This window comes from Cetorhinus maximus, chromosome 17 (assembly GCF_964194155.1).
Source record: "Cetorhinus maximus chromosome 17, sCetMax3.hap1.1, whole genome shotgun sequence".
Taxonomy (NCBI): domain Eukaryota; kingdom Metazoa; phylum Chordata; class Chondrichthyes; order Lamniformes; family Cetorhinidae; genus Cetorhinus; species Cetorhinus maximus.
In genome coordinates, this window is record NC_135895.1 from 1,463,375 (window position 1) to 1,485,840 (window position 22,466).

The following is a 22,466-nucleotide window of genomic DNA, read 5'->3' on the forward strand; positions in this document are numbered from 1 at the left end:
TAATAGTGTCTCTTTCCTGTCCTTGAATGCAGAAATGGTTCAATGGACACAAGAGCCATAGCAGACACTCGGACCCAGGTGAGTTCAATTTTCTGTTGGCAGTCACTCGCTGTGTTTGTGTTGGTTCCTCATGGATTAAAGACACGTAATGTTCTGGGGAGTACTGAGGGAGTGCTGTACTGTTGGAGGGTCAGTCCCAAGGGAGTGCTGCACTGTCAGAGGGCCAGCACTGAGAGAGTGCTGCACTGTCAGAGGGTCAGTACTGAGGGAGTGCTGCACTGTTGGAGGGTCAGTAGTGAGGGAGCGCTGCACTGTCAGAGGGTCAGTACTGAGGGAGTGCTGCACTGTCAGAGGGTCAGTACTGAGGGAGTGCTGCACTGTCAGATGGTCAGCACTAAGTTACTGTAATTCTTTGTTTAAAATACTGCTTTCTGGGTTGAGGGTATTATTGACAAGGCTGGCATTTCTTGCCCATCCCTAATTGCCCTTGAACCGCTGCAGTCCATGTGGTGTAGGTACACCCACAGTGCTGTTAGGAAGGTAGTTCCAGGATTTTGACCCAGCAATAATGAAGGAAGGGCGATATATTTCCAAGTCAGGATGGTGAGTGACTTGGAGTGGAAATTCCAGGTGGTGGTGTTCCCATTTATCTGCTGCCCTTGTCCTTCCAAGTGATATAGGTCGTAGGTTTGGAAGGTGCTGTCTAAGGAGCCTTCATCAGTTCCTGCAATGCATCTTGTAGATGGTACACACGGCCGCTACTGTGCGTCGGTGGTGGAGGGAGTGAATGTTTGTGGATGTGGTGCCAATCAAGCGGACTGCTTTGTCCTGGATGGTGTAAAGCTTCTTGAATGTTATTGGACCTGAACTCATCCAGGCAAGGAGGGAGTATCCCATCACACTCCTAACTTGTGCATTGTAGATGGTGGACAGGCTTTGGGGAATTAGGAGGTGAGTTACTCACCACAGGATTCCTAGCCTCTGACCTGTTCTTGTAGCCACAGTATTTATATGGCTAGTCCAGTTCAGTTTCTGATCAATGGTAACCCCCAGGATGTTGATAGTGGGGATTCAGTGATGGTAATGCTATTGAACATTAAGGGCCGATTATTAGATTCTCTCTTGTTGGAGATGGTCATTGCCTGGCACTTGTGTGGCGTGAATGTTACTTGCCACTTGTCAGCCCAAACCTGAATATTGCCCAGGTCTTGCTGCATTTGGACATGGACTGCTTCAGTATCTGAGGAGTCATGAATGGTGCTGAACATTGTGCAATCATCAGCGAACATCCCCACTTCAGACCTTATGATGGAAGGAAGATCATTGATGAAGCAGCTGAAGATGGTTGGGCCGAGGACACTATCCTGAGGAACTCCTGCAGTGATGTCCTGGAGCTGAGATGATTGACCTCCAACAACCACAACCATCTTCCTTTGTGCTAGGTATGACTCCAACCAGCAGAGAGTTTTCCCCCTGATTCCCATTGACTCCAGTTTTGCTAGGGCTCCTTGATGCCACACTCGGTCAAATGCTGCCTTGATGTCAAGGGCAGTCACTCTCACCTCACCTCAGGAGTTCAGCTCTTTTGTCCATGTTTGAACCAAGGCTGTAATGAGGTCAGGAGCTGAGTGGCCCTGATGGAATCCAAACTGGGCATCAATGAGCAGGTTATTGCTAAGCAAGTGCCACTCTATAGCACTGTTGATGACCCCTTCCATTACTGCTGATGGAGAGTAGACTGATGGGGCGGTAATTGGCTGGGTTGGATTGTCCTGTTTTTTGTGGATAGGACATACCTGGGCATACCTGAACCAATTCCATTCACTCTACATGATATCAAGAAACAGCTGAAGGCACTGGATACTGCAAAGGCTATGGGCCCTGACAATATTCCGGCAATAGTATTGAAGTTTCAAGCTCCAGAACTTGCCACACCTCTAGCCAAGCTGTTCCAGTACAGCTACAACACTGGCATCTATCCGGCTATGTGGAAAATTGCGCGCTGTAACCCACTGTGGCACCACCTCTGCTGGGTCTGTCCTGCCGGTGGGACAGGACATACCCAGGGATGGTGATGGTGGTGTCTGGGACATTATCTGTAAGGTATGATTCTGTGAGGATGACTATGTCAGGTTGATGCTTACCTAGTCTGTGAGACACCTCTCCCAATTTTGGCACAGGTCCCCAGATGTTAGTAAGGAGGAGTTTGCAGGGTCGATATGGTTGAGTTTACTGTTGTTGTTTCTAGTTTTGATACCTTATGGACTTTGTAGCGGTTTTATACAACTGAGTGGCTTGCTAGGCCATTTCAGTGAAGACTCAGCCACATGGCTGTGGGTCTGGAGTCACATGTAGGCCAGACCAGGTAAGGATGACAGATTTCCTTCCCTAAAGGACATTAGTGAACCAGATGGGTTTTTACAACAATCGATGATAGTTTCATGGTCATCATACTGAGACTAGCTTTCAATCCAGATTTATCAATTGAATTTAAATTCCACCAGCTCCTGTAGTTGGATTTGAACCCGTGACCCCAGAGCAATAGCCTGGGCCTGTAGATTATTCATCCAGTTACATTACCACTCCATAATAGCCTCCCCCTGATGATCTAATTGAATGGTGAAACAGACTCAAGGGGCTGAATGGCCTCCACCCATTGTTGCTATACTTTGGGATGTGGAGCAGGGACTTTGTGGTGTGGGCAGTAATGGGGTGATGTGGGCCAAGGGGGATGACATGCTGCTGAATTTCCAGGAGTTTTGTAAACCTGCAGAGTTTTTTCCTCAAGAAATGGACAGAGAACAACTTGCATTGATATAGCACCTTTAACATCATAAAATGCGGCAAGATGGTTCACAGGAGCTTCATCCAGACTGGGAATTCCAGCCAGCCACATAACGAGATATTTGGACAGGTGACAAAATGCTTGGTCAAAGAGGCAGCTTTTGAGGAGCATCTTGAAAGAGGAGCGAGGGAGAAGGAGGGAAAGATTTATGGAGGAAATTCCAGAGCTTAGCGCAGGCACAGCCACCAGTGGAGGAGTGAAGGAAACAGAGGAATGATTTCCACACACACACCATGCCACAGAGAGCAGTCTGTATATAATCTTATTCGCAGTCAGCCAAACATTCCTGCTGAATTTCACAATTTGTTTTCACTTGTTGCCACTTGTGGTTTCAGGTACAGTGTGAGAACTCGCTCACTGCCAAACATTGAGTCAGTGCTTGGACAGAGTGTGAACTCAGGCAATTCTGCCTCTCTCCTTCCAATCATGTTTTCACTTGAAGAACAAAGAATAATGGTTCTGTTTTTCTAATCAAAGTTTCCCAAGATTGGTTAGAACTTTAAATGAGAGCTGGAACATAGTAACAGGAGGAGTCCATTCAGCCCCTCAAGCCTGCTCTGCTATTTAATGTGATCATGGCTGATCTGCGACCTAACACAATACCCTTACCCCTTAATACATTGGACAACAAAAATCTATTAATCTCAGATTTAAAATTAACAATTGATGTAGAATCAATTGCTGATTTAAGGAAGAGAGTCCCAAACCTCTCCCATCCTTTATATGTTTCCTAATTTCAATCCTGAAATGCCTGGCTCTCATTTTTAGACTATACACCCTAGTCCTAAACTCTCCAACCAGTGGAATCAGTTTCTCTCTGTCGACCTTATCTGTCCCCCTTAATATCTTTAAAACATCAATCAAATCACCCCTGCGCCTTCCAAATTCCAAGCTTGTGTCATCTCGCCTTGTAGCATAACCCTGATAGTCCCGATATCATTCTGGTAAATCTGTGCTGCACTCCCTCCACGGCCAGTACATCCTCCCTGAGGTGTGGAGCCCAGACTGTTCACAATCCTCCAGCTGTGCTCTAACCAGGGCTTTGTGTCCCCGAAGCAGGATCTCACCCCCTTGTATTCGCATCCTCGAGATAGAAAGGCCAGTATTTCATTCACCTTTTTGATTATTTTCTGTACCTGTTTTTGACATTTAAATGATCTGTGTACCTGGACCCTCCACTCCACCCCACCCACCCACCCCCCCTCAGGTCTCCAGACCTCCACCTGTTTCCAGCTTTTCACCATTTACAAAGTGCTCTGTTCTATTCTGTTTAGATTCAAAATCGATGAGCTCACATTTCTCTACCTTGAAATCCATTTGCCACAGTTTTGCCCTTTCACTTAATCTCTCAATATCTCTTTGTAATTTTATGCTCCCACCTACACTGTTTACAATACCAACTATCTTTCTGTCCTCAGTAAAGTTAGGATCCAATTGCAGGTCCAGAGCGGAGAAGGAATGTTCCTGAGCAAGTTAGAATTTGTCCAAACAGTTGGAAAAGAATCAAAGCAATGTATAACGTAAGCACTCAGAGCAGATTCATGCCAGGTTTGCACCAAGTGCAGTAGCGGGTGGGAGAAAGGATGTTTTACCCACCAGCCACAATGGTGGCTTTTCACACTGTATCGCCCCATTCCCAGTGCGTCTCAACTCATTAATAATTCATTCCCGGGAAACAGGCCTCTGAACAGGATTCACCCACCCTGCCGTCACCTCGGACCTTCAGTGATCCAGGCTCCATGTTTAAAACTGCCCCTGCACAGAGCTCGCTCTCTTCCAGGGGATAGGAAGCTGCTGGGAACTGGTGGCTGCCAAAGGGAGGAAACGTGCTGCCCCCAGATTGAGTGAAGTCTCCCTCGGGTGTCTGCTGGATGCAGTGAAGGCCCAACGCATAATCCTCTAGCCCTGCTCTGGCCGAAGACCAGTAAGCAAGGTCACCAATCCAGCCTGGGAAGCGGTGGCAGTGGTGGTCAGCGCCAACGCCCTGCGGAAGGGGACAGTCACCCAGTGCTGCAATAGGATGAATGATCCCCTCTGTTCCGTAAGTCACTCTTCTCGTCACTCTCATCACTCACACACTCACAAACTCATCACACACCCGCAGGGATGTCACACCTCAATGGACAACACCAATAACTCTCACACACACCCTCACATCTCCATCAGCCTCATATCCTCTGGGGCTCAGGTTCTCATCCTGTCCATGTCTCCGCTCACCACACAAACATTCCACTCAGAGCCATGTGTCCTGCTCACACTCTCTCCGTCTGTTTCCATGCAGGGGAAGCTGGCTCAGAGCAGCAGGAAGAGGTCCCAGACCAGGGGTGGAGTGGCCCACATTAGGCCCCTCACTCACTTTGAGGAGCGGCCATCGCGCTGGCTGGTGAGGACATGGACCGTGCCTGCAGTGACGATGAGGTCGGCGGCGAACACCCACGTGAGGATCCTGCACCGCATCATCCCTCTCTCAACGGAAACATGAGTTCTCTCTCTCTCCTGTTTCTGACTCTGCTGCTGCCATGCACTCATTATCCCTACTTTGGTTCACAGGGAGCTCTGCCAAGCGACCGACACCCTCAGCCAGCCAGTCCCTCAGCTCCATCCAGGTCCTCATCTCCAGTTAGCTCCCTGGAACTTGGGGGACTGCTGGGGAAGAGGTATCTGTGAGGCCCGAGTCAGATGACAAACCTCTGGATTCGGCCTTCCAATCCATCCTGGAGAGTCAGCAGAAGGCAGGGAGTATCACACAGAGCTGTTGGAAACCCTCAACAGAGTGGCACATGAGCCAGAGATGTGCGTCTACCTTCTCTCTGATGAAATGGTGCCCACATGTGCGCGTATGGATATCTTCATGGGAAGGACGGCAGACGCCATGGAGACCCTGGTCCAGCAGAACACGGAGATGTGTGCAGACTCACACTCCATCGCTGGAGCCATGGGTGAGTTCCTGCAGTGACAACGCGAGAGGGAAATGGGGCACCTCGATGTCCCTCCAGGTGCTCCTTCCCCTCAAGGAGTCAGGCCTGGGCCCTTGGGCACCCGAAGGGAGGAGGAGCAGCAGCTGGACACCCCTGGGCCAACCACTCAGGAATCTCAGAGGCTGCCCTCTCCCCCCGGGCCCCCTTTGCCTGTGACCCTCTCAGCCTCGTCCAGAGGGAGCAGCTGGTCCACAGGAGGACAGCCAAAGGAAGCCGGGACCCTCAAGGCCACGGCTCTATATAGGACAGAGTCTGAAGTCATCAGAGGCAACAGAGCCAACCATAGCACAGGCTGTCTCCACCCCTGCTGCGGATGTCAGGGCGGCACCTAGAAGAAGTGGTCGGTCTAGAAAAGTTAACAAATTCTTATCACAAGTGGTTACACGGGTGAACACTTGTTGTCACTTTATAATCTGAAAATGTATTCACTTTCACTGAATAATGTGGAATGGTGTCTTTCAGCTTCATTGACAGGGTACACGAGTCCTCCCCCTGCATCCCCCCCCCTCCCACCCCCACTAGCAGTTCAGCTGCACACAGCCTGACCATGAGTGAATCTGGAGGGAGGAGTGTGTGTGTGTCAGGGCCTTTCAGAGCCTCGTACCTGCCTCTCCGCCCACCCCCTGACCTCACTCCCAGCAGCACCTGTGCCCGTCCAACATGAGGCGCCGCCCACTTTAGTTTTTGAGACGATGGTTGTAGTGAAATATATTGTCAGCTCCCCCGACCTTCCCCTCCCCCAGTCACCCATGTCCTTTCCCCCATCACTGTTGACCCCCACCCTCCCGGCCTCACCTTCCACCTCCCCACCAGCACCGACCAACCCCAACCCTTGTCTTTCCAGGATGTCCAGGTGAACGTGTACATTCCCCACCTTCCCGAGAATCCCATCCCCCATCCACACTGACCCCCCCGACCTCCCCCTTCCCACCCCCAGGGTCCGTGTCTGCCTCCGAGTCCCCACCAACCACCCCCGTCATCCCTTCTACCGCTACTATCGCACCCTCCCCCCCACCCCCATCCCTGACGCCCCCCCCCCCACCCCATCCCCCACCCCCATCCCTGACCCCCCCCCCCCATCCCCCACCTTACTGGCTCCCTCTGCCCCTCTCACACTCACCGTTCCCTCCTACCACACTCGCCCTCAGTTCGCCCTCCAGGAGGCAGTCATCGACTTGTCAGAGCCCCCCCTTGCACATTCACCTGGACATCCCCCCACTTGCTCCCTCTCCACCCTTACCCTCTCCTCCCTCTGGACACCTTCCTCTCCCTGGGCTCCTTCCTGCCCCCGGACTCCTGCCCCCCTACAAACTCCTTCCTGCTCACCCCCCAACTCCTTCCTCCCCCTGGATGCCTTCCTCCCCCCCCCAATTCCTTCTTCCCCCCTGGACTCCTTCCTCCCCCCGGATTCATTCCTCCCCCTGGACTCCTGCCCCCCTCCGAACTCCTGTCCCCCTCTGCACTCTTTCCTCCCTCCGAACTCCTTCCCTTACACCTTCCTCCCCTCTTACAGCTACCTCCCCAGTTTCTGCATTAGCCCTGTTACACCCACCTCCCCCGTACTCCCTCCCTCCCTCCAACCTCGCCACCCCCCCACACCTTCACTCCTGCCTCCAAACCTCACCCCTCCGCGGTACACCTTCCTCTCCCAGTCAAACCTAGGCCTTCCTCTCCCACTCACAGCTGGATTTTCCTCTCCCTCTCCCTCGCTGATCACCCATAGCAGCCCATGGCCAAGACTGAGATGCCCCGAATCAGACCTGAAGCATCGATGGAGACCTCCCACTTTCCGTGAGCTGCTTCATGGTGGATCCATGTCCATGAGAATCCACCCAGCAGGCGATGCACGTGTCGCTCCAGCGTCCGGTAGCTGTGGGGCTCCAGCAGCTTCTGCTCCTTGGATGTCCGCAATCTGAACAAGGCCCCAACGCTAAGTCCCGACTTCCGCATGTCACACTTGCCCTGACGTGTTCTGGACTGGCGTGTTTTCCCGCCAATGTGTGCGGTAAATTTGAGGTGGGAGGATGATTCTGGTGAGCAGGGCTTGTAAGTAAATGCAGATGTGTTAAAATGATGTCTCTGACGTGGCCGGCCATTGACGTGTGGAATAGATGATCGCAAACGGGTTTTTGACCTTCTTGCATAATGTCCGCTCATGGCCACCATGACGCCCGATGCCAACAAGGACAGAAAATTCCCGCCGGAGGGTCACCGAGATGTTATTGGCTCATTTCTGGCAGTGAACTCCCGGGTTTAAGATGCTTCCTGATTTGTTCTAACTTTGGTCCCAGGTTTTCTAATCGCTCTGTCTGCTCTTTGTAATTGGTACTACTCCTATTTAGCAGTGAACCTAGTCCCAGTCCTTTGTTATTGATCCAGTTCTTCATTTGTAATTGATCTAATTCTAATTCTGTGAATGTCCCGCTACCTGGTTTATGTTTAATCCAATTTGCACTTTGTGATGAAGTCTCCGTTTCTCACTGAATCTTTTGACTTAGATCCAGTTGCAGTTTTGTTGCTGATCAATTTCATGCTTTGTGATTGGTTCATGGCTGATTTATGATTGACCCAGTTTTAATTTTATGAATGATTTGGTTGTATTTAATCCAGTTCTGCTTCTGTATTTGACCCATTTGCTGTTTTGTGACACTCTAATGTAAGAATTCACTGATACAGGATTAGCTCTGGGAATGAAAGGGGGTCACATGGGAAGACAGGGAATGTTTAACAACTTGAATGTGTAACTCAGCTACATCACTTTGTCTAACTTGGCAGGGGTGCAGGACCAGGAGGTAATTGTAGAGAATCAGGTGCAATGAATATCGGGAGAGAAAGATAGCATGAGAGTAGGAAATAATAAGGTATTAGGTGGATTCAGTGCAAGAGGGAAAGTAATACAATCTAAATTAGGGTTACTGTGCATATCTGTAACTGCACAGAGTGTGGTAAAGAAAATTGGTGACTGGAGATGCAGATTATCATGTGGAAATATGATGTAATGGCTATAACAGAGATCTGGCTCAAGGAAGGGCAGTTCTGGATGTTAAATATTCCTGGATATGAGGTATTCAGGAAAGGAGGAGGGATGGCAGTATTGAGTAAGGGAAACATTGCTGTACTAGAGAGAGAGGATGTTCCAGAGGGGTCAAGGACAGAATCTATTTGGCTAGAGCTATATTCTGATCACAGAGGATGTTACTACTGGATAAATCGGACCCCTGGGCAGAACCCGGCTTGGAAGATCCTTTCTTATTTTTTGTTTAGAAATGTGGAGGGTGGCTACTGAACAGAGTGACAGGAGTCAGCTAATGAACTTCAAACACATGAATAAAACATTTATTAAATGAAAAAAGATGAACTATATTACAATATTTCTTCACCCACAACTATACCTTTACAGATATGTACAGATTTGTAAATATAACACAAGTTACAAAAGCTCTTATACTCTCAAGTTCACAGCAAATACACAGTCCATGTAAACCAATAGACGACCTGTGGTCAGACACACCGCACTCTACAACCAAGTGACAGATGCCACCCCAACCAGATGCTATGGATCCCTCCTTAACTCCCCAGACGCTTGTCACACTGTGAGCCAACTGGCCTCACCGAACTCTATGTTTCCAATCTCCACTCTCAAAGAACCCGCTTTGGAATCTTCTCCCAAACACTGCTTTCTCTCAGCCCCATTCCACAAGGATTCACCTCCAGGGATTTGAACTCTCTCCCTCTGATGTTCCTCTCCCCTGGATCGTCACATACATTCAAACTTCCTTACACACCCTCTCTCTCAAATGCTCAGCAGTCAACAGAACACCACTGCTTCACAGGCCCGCCCAAGGAGTCACCAACCTCTGGCTGTCTCCTCGGGTCTTCTGACTTCTTGCAGGCCTATTTTGCTTTAAGTCTGCGTCCTGCAGGTTTTTCCCTTTAAGCTTGGAGCCTTCCTCTGCTCCCCACTCTTAACTTCACTTAACAGGACCTTTTCCAAACTCCTGTTATTCCATTGGCTAGAAGTCTTCTTGGAACAGTTCTCTTTTTCCTTAGGACCTGCTCCCTGCAGTTCCCTGTCCCAGTAAACTATTGACATGTTTGTGTCTCCCTTGAGACCCAAAACTCACTCGACATTCACTGTTACTTTAACTTTAGAGCAACTCATCTAAGATTCTTAGACTTATTTTGCTCAGTGGCCTGCTAGTATATCTAGCTAGAGGGAGATTAAACTGCTCCCTTCACCTTAGACCAGAATCACCAACTGAACTCAAAATGATTATCTGTGTCTCTCTGTGTAGGTCCCCTGTTTCTAGGCAACAGCCCAGTTTTCTACATTGTTTTAACTTTCCTAAACAACTTCAAAAGTCATAAAACCTCATTTAAAAACACAAGGTGTGCAAACAAGCCCACAAACTTGAGACAAGTTTTAAAATTAAACTAAATCTCAAGCTCCCCCTTTCTTAACACACAAATACAGAAATGCAAATTAAACCTGAACTTAGAGATACACCTTATCCCTAACACACACACAAACATACATACAACTTAGTAAACCATCTCTAGTTCCTAACAGCTCAGGAACAAAAAGGTGCAGTTACATTGCTCTGTGTAGCCTATGAGCCACCAACGAGTGGGAAGGATGTAGAGGAACAGATTTGGAAGAAAATTACAAAGAAGTGCAAAAATTATCGCGTCGTTAAGATGGGGGATTTTAATTATCCAAATATAGGGCAGATTTTCCGGTCCGGCCTGTGGTGGGAACCGCTATGGGTGGGAACGGAACTTTTGGACAGGCAGCCAAAAGCCCATTGATTTACAGCAGGACTGGAAAATCCTGCAATAAACTGGGATATCAGCAGCGTAAAGGGCAGAGAGGGATAACAGCCCCTCGAGTGTGTTCAGGAGAATTTGCTATAGCAGTCTGTGTCCAGTCCAATGAGAAAGGATGCACTGATGGACATTGTTCTTGTAAATGAGGTGGGCCAAGTGGATCAAATGTCAGAGGGAGAACATTTAAGGGGCAGTGATCGTTGCATCGTAAGGTTTAGGCTGACTATGGAAAAGGACAACGGACAATCACAGTTAGAATATTTAACTGAAGGAAAAGCTAACTTCAATGGGGTGAGAATGGATTTAGCCCAGAGACATTAGAATCAAAGATTAGCAGGAAAACTGTAACTGAACAACGGGCTACATTTAAAGAAGAGAAAGTTCAAGTACAGCCAAGGCATGTTCCGACGAAGGGGAAAGATAGGGAAACAAATCCAGAGCTGCCTGGATTGCAGAAGAGATAGAGGGTAAAATGAAACAGAGAAAGTGTGTTTATGACAGGTGTCAGGTGGATAATGCAAGCGAGAACTGAATATGGGAGGTTCAGAAGGCAATTGAAAGCAAATAAGAGAAGCAAAGAGGGAGTATGAGAAGAGACTGGCAGCTAACATAAAGGGGAATCTCAAAGTCTTCTACAGGCTACAAACAGTAAAAGAGTATAAAAGGAGGAGTAGGGCCAATTAGAGACCAGGGAGGGGATTTACACATGGAGTCGGGGGCATGGCTGAGGTATTAAATGAATACTTCGCAGCTGGCATTACCAAGGAGGGAGGTGATGCTCAGGTCATGGTGAAAGAAGAAGTAATTCAGACACTCGAAGGGTTTAAAATTGATGAGGAGGAGGTATCAGATTGGCTCTCTGTACTTAAAGGTGACAAGGCACTGGGACCAGATGAGATGCATCCAAGGATAGCGAGGGAAGCGAGATCGGAAATTGCAGGGGCAATGGCCATAATGTTTCCATCTTCCTTAGACTCAGGGCTGGTCCCAGAGGACTGGAGAATTGCAAAAGTTACCCCCTTGTTCAAAAAAGGCTGTTAGGATTAACCCAGCAACTGCAGGCTGGTCAGTTCAACCTCAGTGGTGGGGAAACTTCTAGAAATAATAGTTTGGGACAAAATTAATAGTCACATGGTAAAATGTGGGTTAATTAAGTAAGTCAGCATGAATTTGTTAAGGGAAAATTGTGTTTAACTGACTTGCTGGAGTTTTTTGAAGAGGTAATGGTGAAGGTTGATGAGGGCAATGCTGTTGATGTGGTGTATATGGACTTCCAGAAGGCATTTGATACAACAGACTTTGTGAGAAACATTATAGCTCCTAGAATAAAAGGGACAGTAGCAACATGGGCGTGGAAATGGCTGAGTGTCGGGAGACAAAGAGCAGTGATTAATGGATGTTTTTTGGGCTGGAGGAATGTTTCCAGTGGAGTTCCCCAGGGGTCAGTGATGGGACCCTTGCTTTTCCTGATATATATAAATGATCGGGACCTTGGTATGCAGGGAACAGTTTCAAAATTTGCAGGTGTTATAAAACTTGGAAGCATTGTGAGTTGTGAAGAGGATAGTGCAGAACTTCAGAAGGACATACAGGGGTGGTGAAATGGACAGACAGGTGGCAAATGAAGTTCAATGTGGAGAAAAATGAAGTGAATCATTTTGGTGGGAAGAACATGGAGAGACAATATAAAATAAAAGGCACAACGCTAAAGGGGGTGCAGGAACAGAGGGAGCTGGGGGTATATGTCATTGAAGATGGCAGGACAGGCTAATAAAGCAGGAAGGATCCTGGGCTTTATTAATAGGGTCATAGAGTACAAGAGTAAGGAGGTTATGTTACACTTGTATATGACACTAGTTCGGTCTCAGCTGGAGTACTGCATCCAGCTCTGGGCTCCGCACTTTAGGAAGAATGTGAAGGCATTGGAGAGAGTGCGGAAAAGATTCACAAGAATGGTTCCAGGCATGAGGAACTTCACTCACCAAGATAGTTTGGAGAAGTTGTCATTGTTTCCTTGGAGAAGAGAAGGTTGAGAGGAGATGTGATAGAAGTATTAAAAATCTTGAGGGGTCTGGACAGGTTAGAAAGGGAGAAACTGTTTCCATTGGTGGAAAGATTGAGAAATTGATGACACAGATTTAAAGTAATTGGCAAAAGAGACAATGGCAAAAAGCATGAGAAACATTTGTGCACAGCAAGTGTTTAAGATCTGGAATGCGTTGTCTGAGAGTGTGGTGGAGACAGGATCAATCGAGTGGTTAGGGTCTGGAATGCACTGTCTGAGAGTGTGGTGGAGACAGGGTCAATCGAGTGGTTAGGGTCTGGAATGCGCTGCCTGAGAGTGTGGGGGAGACAGGGTCAATCGAGTGGTTAGGATCTGGAATACACTGCCTGAGAGTGTGGTGGAGACAGGGTCAATCGAGTGGTTAGGGTCTGGAATTCTCTGTCTGAGAGTGTGGTGGAGACAGGGTCAATCGAGTGGTTAGGGTCTGGAATTCTCTGTCTGAGAGTGTGGTGGAGTCAGGGTCAATCAAAGCTTCCAAAAGGGAATTGAATCTTTATCTGAAAAGGTGCTACAGGGGGCAAGGTGGGGGAATAGCATGAGGTGAATTGCTCTTGCAGAGGGCCAACACAGACAAATTGGGCTGAATGGCCTCCTCCTGTGCTTTAAATATTCTATGATTCTGCAGCACCTGATGTAACCAGCTTTCTGTTTCCAGGATTACCAAAGATGCAAGTGGTGAAGCGATACAATGGGAGCCCTCAGCCTCCTCCATACACCGGACCACCTTTACACATTCAGCTCGGAGACATTATCGAGGTTGTCCGTGCCGAGGCTCACTATACCTGGTGGGAGGTAGGCATAACCCTGCACAGCAGGACAAATATGGAGAAAGTGGCTCTTGTCCGTTAGAACATCACAGATTACAAGATGAGAATGTCAGTCGTGTCTCATTGGATTCTGCTGTCACCAGTATGTCAGAAGGTTCTGCATTTAAGCCTCACTCCAGAGATTTCAGCCCAAAATCAAAGAGAACAGTCTCAATTCAGTACTGAGGGAGTGCTGCACTGTCGGAGCGTCATTACTGAGGGAGTGCTGCACTGTCGGAGCGTCATTACTGAGGGAGTGCTGCACTGTCAGAGGGTCAGTACTGAGGGAGTGCTGCACTGTCAGAGGGTCAGTACCGAGGGAGTGCTGCACTGTCGGAGCGTCATTACTGAGGGAGTGCTGCACTGTCAGAGGGTCAGTACTGAGGGAGTGCTGCACTGTCAGAGGGTCAGTACTGAGGGAGTGCTGCACTGTCAGAGGGTCAGTACTGAGGGAGTGCTGCACTGTCAGAGGGTCAGTACTGAGGGAGTGCTGCACTGTCAGAGGGTCAGTACTGAGGGAGTGCTGCACTGTCAGGGGGTCAGTACTGAGGGAGTGCTGCACTGTCAGAGGGTCAGTACTGAGGGAGTGCTGCACTGTCAGAGGGTCAGTACTGAGGGAGTGCTGCACTGTCAGGGGGTCAGTACTGAGGGAGTGCTGCACTGTCAGGGGGTCAGTACTGAGGGAGTGCTGCACTGTCAGGGGGTCAGTACTGAGGGAGTGCTGCACTGTCAGGGGGTCAGTACTGAGGGAGTGCTGCACTGTCAGGGGGTCAGTACTGAGGGAATGCTGCACTGTCAGGGGGTCAGTACTGAGGGAGTGCTGCACTGTCAGGGGGTCAGTACTGAGGGAGTGCTGCACTGTCAGGGGGTCAGTACTGAGGGAGTGCTGCACTGTCAGAGGGTCAGTACTGAGGGAGTGCTGCACTGTCAGGGGGTCAGTACTGAGGGAGTGCTGCACTGTCAGGGGGTCAGTACTGAGGGAGTGCTGCACTGTCAGGGGGTCAGTACTGAGGGAGTGCTGCACTGTCAGGGGGTCAGTACTGAGGGAGTGCTGCACTGTCAGAGGGTCAGTACTGAGGGAGTACCGTGCTGTCAGAGGGTCAGTACTGAGGGAGTGCTGCACTGTCAGGGGGTCAGTACTGAGGGAGTGTTGCACTGTCAGAGTGTCACTACTGAGGGAGTGCTGCACTGTCAGGTGGTCAGTACTGAGGGAGTGCTGCACTGTTAGAGGGTCAGTACTGAGCTAGTGCTGCACTGTTAGAGGGTCATTACTGAGGGAGTGCCGCACTGTCAGAGGGTCATTACTTAGAGAGTGCTGCGCTGTTGGAGATGGCATGTTTCAGGTGAGATGCTAAACTGAGGCTCATCTGCCCCAGGGGATTGTGTTAAAGAACCCATGAAAATATTCGAAGGAGAGCTGTGAAGCTCTCTCCAGTGTCCTGGCTAATATTTATCTGCCAATGTATATCACTCAGCTCATTCAGTTATTATAACATTATAGTTTGTGGAATCTTGCTGTGCACCAATTGGCTGACATGTTTCCTTCATAAAAGGCATGACTAAACAGCAGAATTGATTATGGATAATATTAAAGTGCTGGAGAGAGGGAATATCAGGGAGGGGTCAAAGACAGAATCTATTTGGTTAGAAATAACGAACAATGGTGGTAGCATTACATTGCTCGGTGTCATCTACAGGTCACCAACTAATGGGAAAGATCCAGAGAAACAAGTTTTCAAGAAAATTACAGAGAGGCGCAAAAACTATGCATAGTTAAAATGGGAGACTTTTATTATCCAAATATAGACTGGAATAGTAATAGTGCCGGGGCAGAGAGGGGCAAGAGTTCCTCGAGTGTGTTCAGGAGAATTTTCTACCGCAGTCTGTTCCAGTCCAATGAGAAAGGAGACTCTGCTCGAGCTGGGAGGTGGATCAAGCGTCAATAGGAGAACAGTTAGGGAACAGTGATCATTGTATCATCAGGTTTAGGTTGACTATGGAAAAGGACAAGGAGCAATCCAGAGTAAGATTAATGAACTGGGGGAGGGTAAATTTCAATGGATTGAATATGGATCTCGCCCAGGTAAAGTGGAATCAAAGATTGGCAGCAAAACCCTAATGGAACAATGGGCAGCCTTTAAAGAGGAGACGTTTCAGGGGCAGTCGAGGCCCATTCCCATGAGGGGGGAAGGTCAAACAAACAAACCCAGAGCTCCCTGGATGGTGAAAGAGATAGAGAGTTAGATGAAGAAGAAAAGGTGAGTGTGACAGATGTCAGGTGGATAATACAAGGGAGAACCAGACCAAATATAGAAAGCTCAGAGGGGAAGTGATAAACAATAAGAGAAGTAAAGAGAGTATGAGAAGAGACTGGCAGCTAACGCAAAAGGGAATCCCAAAGTCGTCTACAGGCATATAAATAGAAAAAGGAGGAGTAGTGCCTACTAGGGACCAAAAAGGGGATTTACACATGGAGGCAGGGGACATGGCTGGGGCATTAAATGAATAATTTGCATCCGTCTTTACCAAGGAAGGAGATACTTCCAAAGTTGTAATGAAAAAGGAGGTGGATAAGACACTGGATGGATTAAAATTGATAAAGAATATGTATTCTGAAGGGCATTTAGGGATGGGCAATAAACGCAGACCTTGCCAGCGATGCCCACACGCCGTGAATAAATAACAAAAAAGAAAGACTGGCTTTACTTAAAGTTGATCGGTCGCGAGGACAGGATGCAATGTGCCTGAGGATTCTGAGGGGAGTGAGAGTGGAAATTGCAGCGGCCCTGGCCACAATCTTTCATTCTCCCTCAGAATAAAGGGTGGTGCCAGGGGACTGGAGAATTGCGAATGTTCCAGCTTTGTTCAAAAAAAGGGGTGTTATGATAAACCCAGCAACTGTAGGCCAGTTAGTTTAACTTTGGTGTTTGGAAAGGTTTTAAAAAACAATAGTCAAAATCACTGGGACAAGTGTGGATTAACTAAGGAAGGCTTGCTAACTTGATTGAGTTTTTCGATGAAGTAATGCATAGAGTTAATGAGGGTAATGCGGTTGATGTGCTGTGCATGCACTCCCAAAAGGTGTTTGATAAAGTGCCTTATCTCAGTTTTGTCAGCAAAGTTGCAGCCTGTAGAGTAAAAGGGACGGTTGCAACATGGATACAGAGTTGGCTGAGTGACAGGAAACAGAGAGTAGTGGTTAATAGTTGCTTTTCAGACTGGAGGAAGGTTTGTAGTGGAGTTCCCCAGGGGCCAGTTTTGGGACTCTTGCAGTTCCTGATATATATTAATGATCTAGTTGTGGGTGTATAAGTCACAATTTCAAAATTGACAGATGATACAAAACTTGAAATTATTGTGAATTATGAGGAAGATAGTGAGAAACTTCAAGAAGCTATAGACTGGCTGGTGGAATGGGTGGACAAACAAGGGATGAAATTTACTTTATCATTGGAGAAAAGAAGGCTGAGAGGAGACTTGATGGAGGCATTCGAAATCCTGAGGGGTATAGGCAGGCTAAATAGTGAGAAACGGTTCCCACTCAGTACAGAATCAAGAGCGAGAGGGCACAGATTCAAAATAATTGGAAAAATGAGTAAATGTGATGTGAGGAAATTTTATTTCACCCATTTTGGGTGGTTGGAGTCTGGAACAAACTTCCTGAAAGGGTGGTGGAAGCAAGTTCAATCGAAGTAATCGAAAGAGAATTGGATTGCTACTTGAAAAGAGAGAATGTGCAAGGCTACGGGGATAAGGCAGGGGATTGGGACTAGGATGAATGCTCTTTCAGAGAATTAGTGCAGACTCGATGGACCGAATGACCTCCTTCTGCACTGTAGAGATTCTGTGATACTGTGATTAATGCAGAGAAATGTGAAGTGATAAATTGGAACAATAAGGAGAGACAATTTAAAATACAGGATACAATTCTAAAGGGGGTGCAGGAGCAGAGGGACCTGGGGGTATATGTGCACAAATTGTTGAATGTGGCAGGATAGATAATGAAAGCGGAATTATAAAGCGTACAGAATCCTGGGCGTTATACATAAGAGGCATAGAGTACAAAAGCAATGAGGTTATGATAAATCTGTGAAAAACACTGCTTCAACCTCAACTGGAGTATTGTGTTGGGTTCTGGGTACACACTTTAGAAATGATATGAAGGTATTAGTAAGGGTGCAGGAAAGATTCATGAGAATATGGTCCCAGGTATGAGGAACTTCAGTTGTGTAGAAAGATTGGGGAGTGTTTTCCCTGGAGAAGAGGAGATTTGATAGAGGTGTTCAAAACCTTGAAGGGTTGAGACAGGGTAGATAGGGAGAAACTGTTCACATTAGTGGAGAATTTTAAACCAGAGTACACAGATTTAAGGCAATTGGCAAAAGAACCAGAGGTGACATGAGCAGAAACATTTCTGTGCAGTGAGTGGTGAGGATCTGGAATGCACTGCCTAAGAGTGTGAAGGAGGGAGGTTCAGTTGAGGCTTTCAAAAGCATACTTGAGGAGAAAAGATTGGCAGGGCTACAAGGAAAAAGCTACAGGGGAGTGAGACTAGCAGAGTTTCCCTTAGAGCTACCATGACACAATGGGCCAAATGGCCTCCATCTGTGCTGTAACCATTCTATGGCTCTAACTTCAAAAGCGACTTCACTGACTATGAAGTGATTTGGGATATCGGGGGGCAATCGGGCATTTGAATGCTGTGTGTGGTGTGGGGTGGTGTGTGGGTGTGGGGTGTTGTGTGGTGTGGGGTGGTGTGGGGTGGTGTGTGGGTGTGTGGTGTGGGGTGGTGTGTGGGGTGGGGTGTGGGTGTGTGGTGTGGGTGGTGTGTGGGTGTGTGGGTGTGTGCCGTGGGGTTGTGTGGGGTGTTGTGTGGGTGTGTGGCGTGGGGTGTTGTGTGGGGTGTTGTGTGGGGTGTGGTGTGGGTGTGTGGGGTGGGGTGTGTGGTGTGGGTGTGGGGTGTGGGGTGGGGTGTGGTGTGTGGGTGTGTGTTGTGTGGGTGTGTGGGGTGTTGTGTGGGTGTGTGGGTGTGTGGGGTGTTGTGTGGGTGTGTGGGTGTGTGGGGTGTTGTGTGGGTGTGTGGGTGTGTGTGGGTGTGTGGGGTGTTGTGTGGGGTGTTGTGTGGGTGTGTGGGGTGGTGTGTGGGGTGTTGTGTGGGTTGGTGTGTGGTGTGTGGGGTGTTGTGTGGGGTGTTGTGTGGTGTTGTGTGGGTGTGTGGGTGTGGGGTGTTGTGTGGTGTGTGGGTGTGTGGTGTGTGGGTGTGTGGGTGTGTGGGTGTGTGGGTGTGTGGTGTTGTGTGGTGTGTGGGTGTGTGGTGTTGTGTGGGTGTGTGGGTGTGTGGGTGTGTGGGGTGGTGTGTGTGGGGTGTTGTGTGGGTGTGTGGGGTGGTGTGTGTGGGGTGTTGTGTGGGTGTGTGGGGTGGGGTGTGTGGTGTGGGTGTGGGGTGTGGGGTGGGGTGTGGTGTGTGGGTGTGTGTTGTGTGGGTGGTGTGGGGTGTTGTGAGGGTGTGTGGGTGTGTGGGGTGTTGTGTGGGTGTGTGGGTGTGTGGGGTGTTGTGTGGGTGTGTGGGTGTGTGGGGTGGTAGTTCGTGTGTGGGTGTGTGGGTGTGTGGGGTGTTGTGTGGGGTGTTGTGTGGGTGTGTGGGGTGGTGTGTGGGGTGTTGTGTGGGTTGGTGTGTGGTGTGTGGGGTGTTGTGTGGTGTGTGGGTGTGTGGGTGTGTGGGTGTGTGGTGTTGTGTGGTGTGTGGGGTTGTGTGGTGTTGTGTGGGTGTGTGGGGTGGTGTGTGTGGGGTGTTGTGTGGGTGTGTGGGTGTGTGGGGTGTTGTGTGGTGTGTGGGTGTGTGGGTGTGGGGTGTTGTGTGGTGTGTGGGTGTGTGGTGTTGTGTGGGTGTGTGGGTGTGTGGTGTGTGGGTGTGTGGGTGTGTGGGGTGGTGTGTGTGGGGTGTTGTGTGGGTGTGTGGGGTGGTGTGTGTGGGGTGTTGTGTGGGTGTGTGGGTGTGTGGGGTGGTAGTTCGTGTGTGGGTGTGTGGGTGTGTGGGGTGTTGTGTGGGGTGTGTGTGGGGTGGTGTTGTGTGGGTGTGTGGGTGTGTGGGGTGGTGTGTGTGGGGTGTTGTGTGGTGTGTGGGTGTGTGGTGTTGTGTGGGTGTGTGGGTGTGTGGGGTGGTGTGTGTGGGGTGTTGTGTGGGTGTGTGGGGTGGTGTGTGTGGGGTGTTGTGTGGGTGTGTGGGGTGGTGTGTGTGGGGTGTTGTGTGGGGTGTGTGAGCGGGTTTCTGACTCTCTGTATGAGTTAAAAATCTCCGTCCTTGTTTCAGGGCAAAAATCTGACAACGAGACAAATTGGATTCTTTCCAAGTCACTCGGTGAAACCCTTACCCTGTGTAAGTAAAACACATTTCACCCTTCACCATTATCCTTTTCACAGGGCAGTGTCTGAGAGGTTTAATGAGTTAGTAAGATGGAAACTGTGACTGGGTGCAGGAGAGACCTGATGTATTTTACTGTTTTATTATTTGGGTGGGTCGGGGTAGCCAGCAAGTCTTGATAATTGCTCAATGGACACTGGCCCTGGCATTGACACTGGCCCTGGCATTAACACTGGCACTGAAACTGACCCTGACATTAACACTGGCACTGACACTGGCCCTGACATTAACACTAGCACTGACACTGGCCCTGACATTAACACTGGCACTGGCATTAACACTGGCCCTGGCATTAATACTGGCCCTGGCATTGACACTGGCACTGGAATTGACACTGCCCCTGGCATTAACACTGGCATTGACACTGGCCTTACATTAACACTGTCATTGACACTGACCCTGGCATTAACACTGGTACTGACACTGGCCTGGCATTAACACTGGCATTAACACTGGCATTGACACTGGCAATACTCTACCTAGATGATGGCCACCCTCCCTTCCCATGTCTCAATGTCACATTAACTGATTTGGGGGATTGCCGTTCACTGCCTCATGTTTCTTGTTCTGCCCACAGGTTCCAAAACCTATGGATTATTCTGGATTTTCATGGTATGTATTTGTGATCCGAGAAACAGGAAGCTAATAACTGTACAAACAGACAGAAACAGACCCTGATATCCTCATGTTGCTCAGCTGTAGCAGTGTGAATATGGTAACAGATTGGATGTGAGGATTAAATGGAGATAAGATTTGCTTTGTGCAGTTTATACGGGCAAAGCTGTGTTATCGACTGAAAAGGTGGCAAATATATATTGTAGGAATCAATAGGATTAAAGTTTTAAAAGTTATCCAGAGACTAGATAACGTCGGCCATGAGCAGCTGTCTCACTGTGTCCAGAACAGTCGATCCAGAGAACACAGCCTGAGCTTGACGGGGAAATTTAAAACTAATCTGGGGAAACAGTATTTCAGTGAGTGGGTGATTAATCTATCAAACAGGTTCACTAGGGTGCTGCACTGTCAGAGGGTCAGTACTGAGGGAGTGCTGCACTGTCAGAGTGTCAGCACTGAGGGAGTGCTGCACTGTCAGAGGGTCAGTACTGAGAGAGTGCTGCACTGTCAAAGGGTCAGTACTGAGGGAGTGCTGCACTGTCAGAGGGTCAGTACTGAGGGAGTGCTGCACTGTCAGAGGGTCAGTACTGAGAGAGTGCTGCACTGTCAAAGGGTCAGTACTGAGGGAGTGCTGCACTGTCAAAGGGTCAGTACTGAGGGAGTGCTGCACTGTCAGAGGGTCAGCACTGAGAGAGTGCTGCACTGTCAGAGGGTCAGCACTGAGAGAGTGCTGCACTGTCAAAGGGTCAGTACTGAGGGAGTGCTGCACTGTCAGAGGGTCAGCACTGAGAGAGTGCTGCACTGTCAGGGGGTCAGTACTGAGGGAGTGCTGCACTGTCAAGGGGTCAGTACTGAGGGAGTGCTGCACTGTCAGAGGGTCAGCACTGAGATAGTGCTGCACTGTCAGAGGGTCAGTACTGAGGGAGTGCTGCACTGTCAGAGGGTCAGCACTGAGAGAGTGCTGCACTGTCAAAGGGTCAGTACTGAGGGAGTGCTGCACTGTCAGAGGGTCAGCACTGAGGGAGTGCTGCACTGTCAGAGGGTCAGTACTGAGGGAGTGCTGCACTGTCAGAGTGTCAGCACTGAGGGAGTGCTGCACTGTCAGAGGGTCAGTACTGAGGGAGTGCTGCACTGTCAGAGGGTCAGCACTGAGGGAGTGCAGCACTGTCAGAGGGTCAGTACTGAGGGAGTGCCGCACTGTCGGAGGGTCAGTACTGAGGGAGTGCCGCACTGTCGGAGGGTCAGTACTGAGGGAGTGCCGCACTGTCGGAGGGTCAGTACTGAGGGAGTGCCGCACTGTCGGAGGGTCAGTACTGAGGGAGTGCCGCACTGTCGGAGGGTCAGTACTGAGGGAGTGCCGCACTGTCGGAGGGTCAGTACTGAGGGAGTGCCGCACTGTCGGAGGGTCAGTACTGAGGGAGTGCCGCACTGTCGGAGGGTCAGTACTGAGGGAGTGCCGCACTGTCGGAGGGTCAGTACTGAGGGAGTGCCGCACTGTCGGAGGGTCAGTACTGAGGGAGTGCCGCACTGTCGGAGGGTCAGTACTGAGGGAGTGCCGCACTGTCGGAGGGTCAGTACTGAGGGAGTGCCGCACTGTCGGAGGGTCAGTACTGAGGGAGTGCCGCACTGTCGGAGGGTCAGTACTGAGGGAGTGCCGCACTGTCGGAGGGTCAGTACTGAGGGAGTGCCGCACTGTCGGAGGGTCAGTACTGAGGGAGTGCTGCACTGTCAGAGGGTCAGTATGGAGGAAGCACTTCATTGTCTGAGTGGCGTTAGTGATTGAGCGCTACCCTGATGAAAGAGGCATCTTTCAGGTGAGACATTAATCTAATGCCCTCTCTGCCCTCTGAGTTGGATGTGAAACATCCCACAGCGCTCAGAGCAGAGGCGTTCTCCCCGATGACCCCTC

At 49.4% G+C, this 22,466-nt stretch overlaps 1 protein-coding gene across 1 annotated transcript in view; it reads left to right on the top strand.

Annotated features, from left to right (window-relative positions):
• vav3a (vav 3 guanine nucleotide exchange factor a) overlaps positions 1-22,466 on the top strand; it is a 190,641-nt gene that overhangs the window by 144,225 nt on the left and 23,950 nt on the right. Inside the window, 4 exon segments of the mRNA XM_078560624.1 lie at positions 33-78; positions 13,371-13,507; positions 19,832-19,897; positions 20,520-20,554. Coding sequence (XP_078416750.1) covers positions 33-78; positions 13,371-13,507; positions 19,832-19,897; positions 20,520-20,554 — 284 coding nt within the window.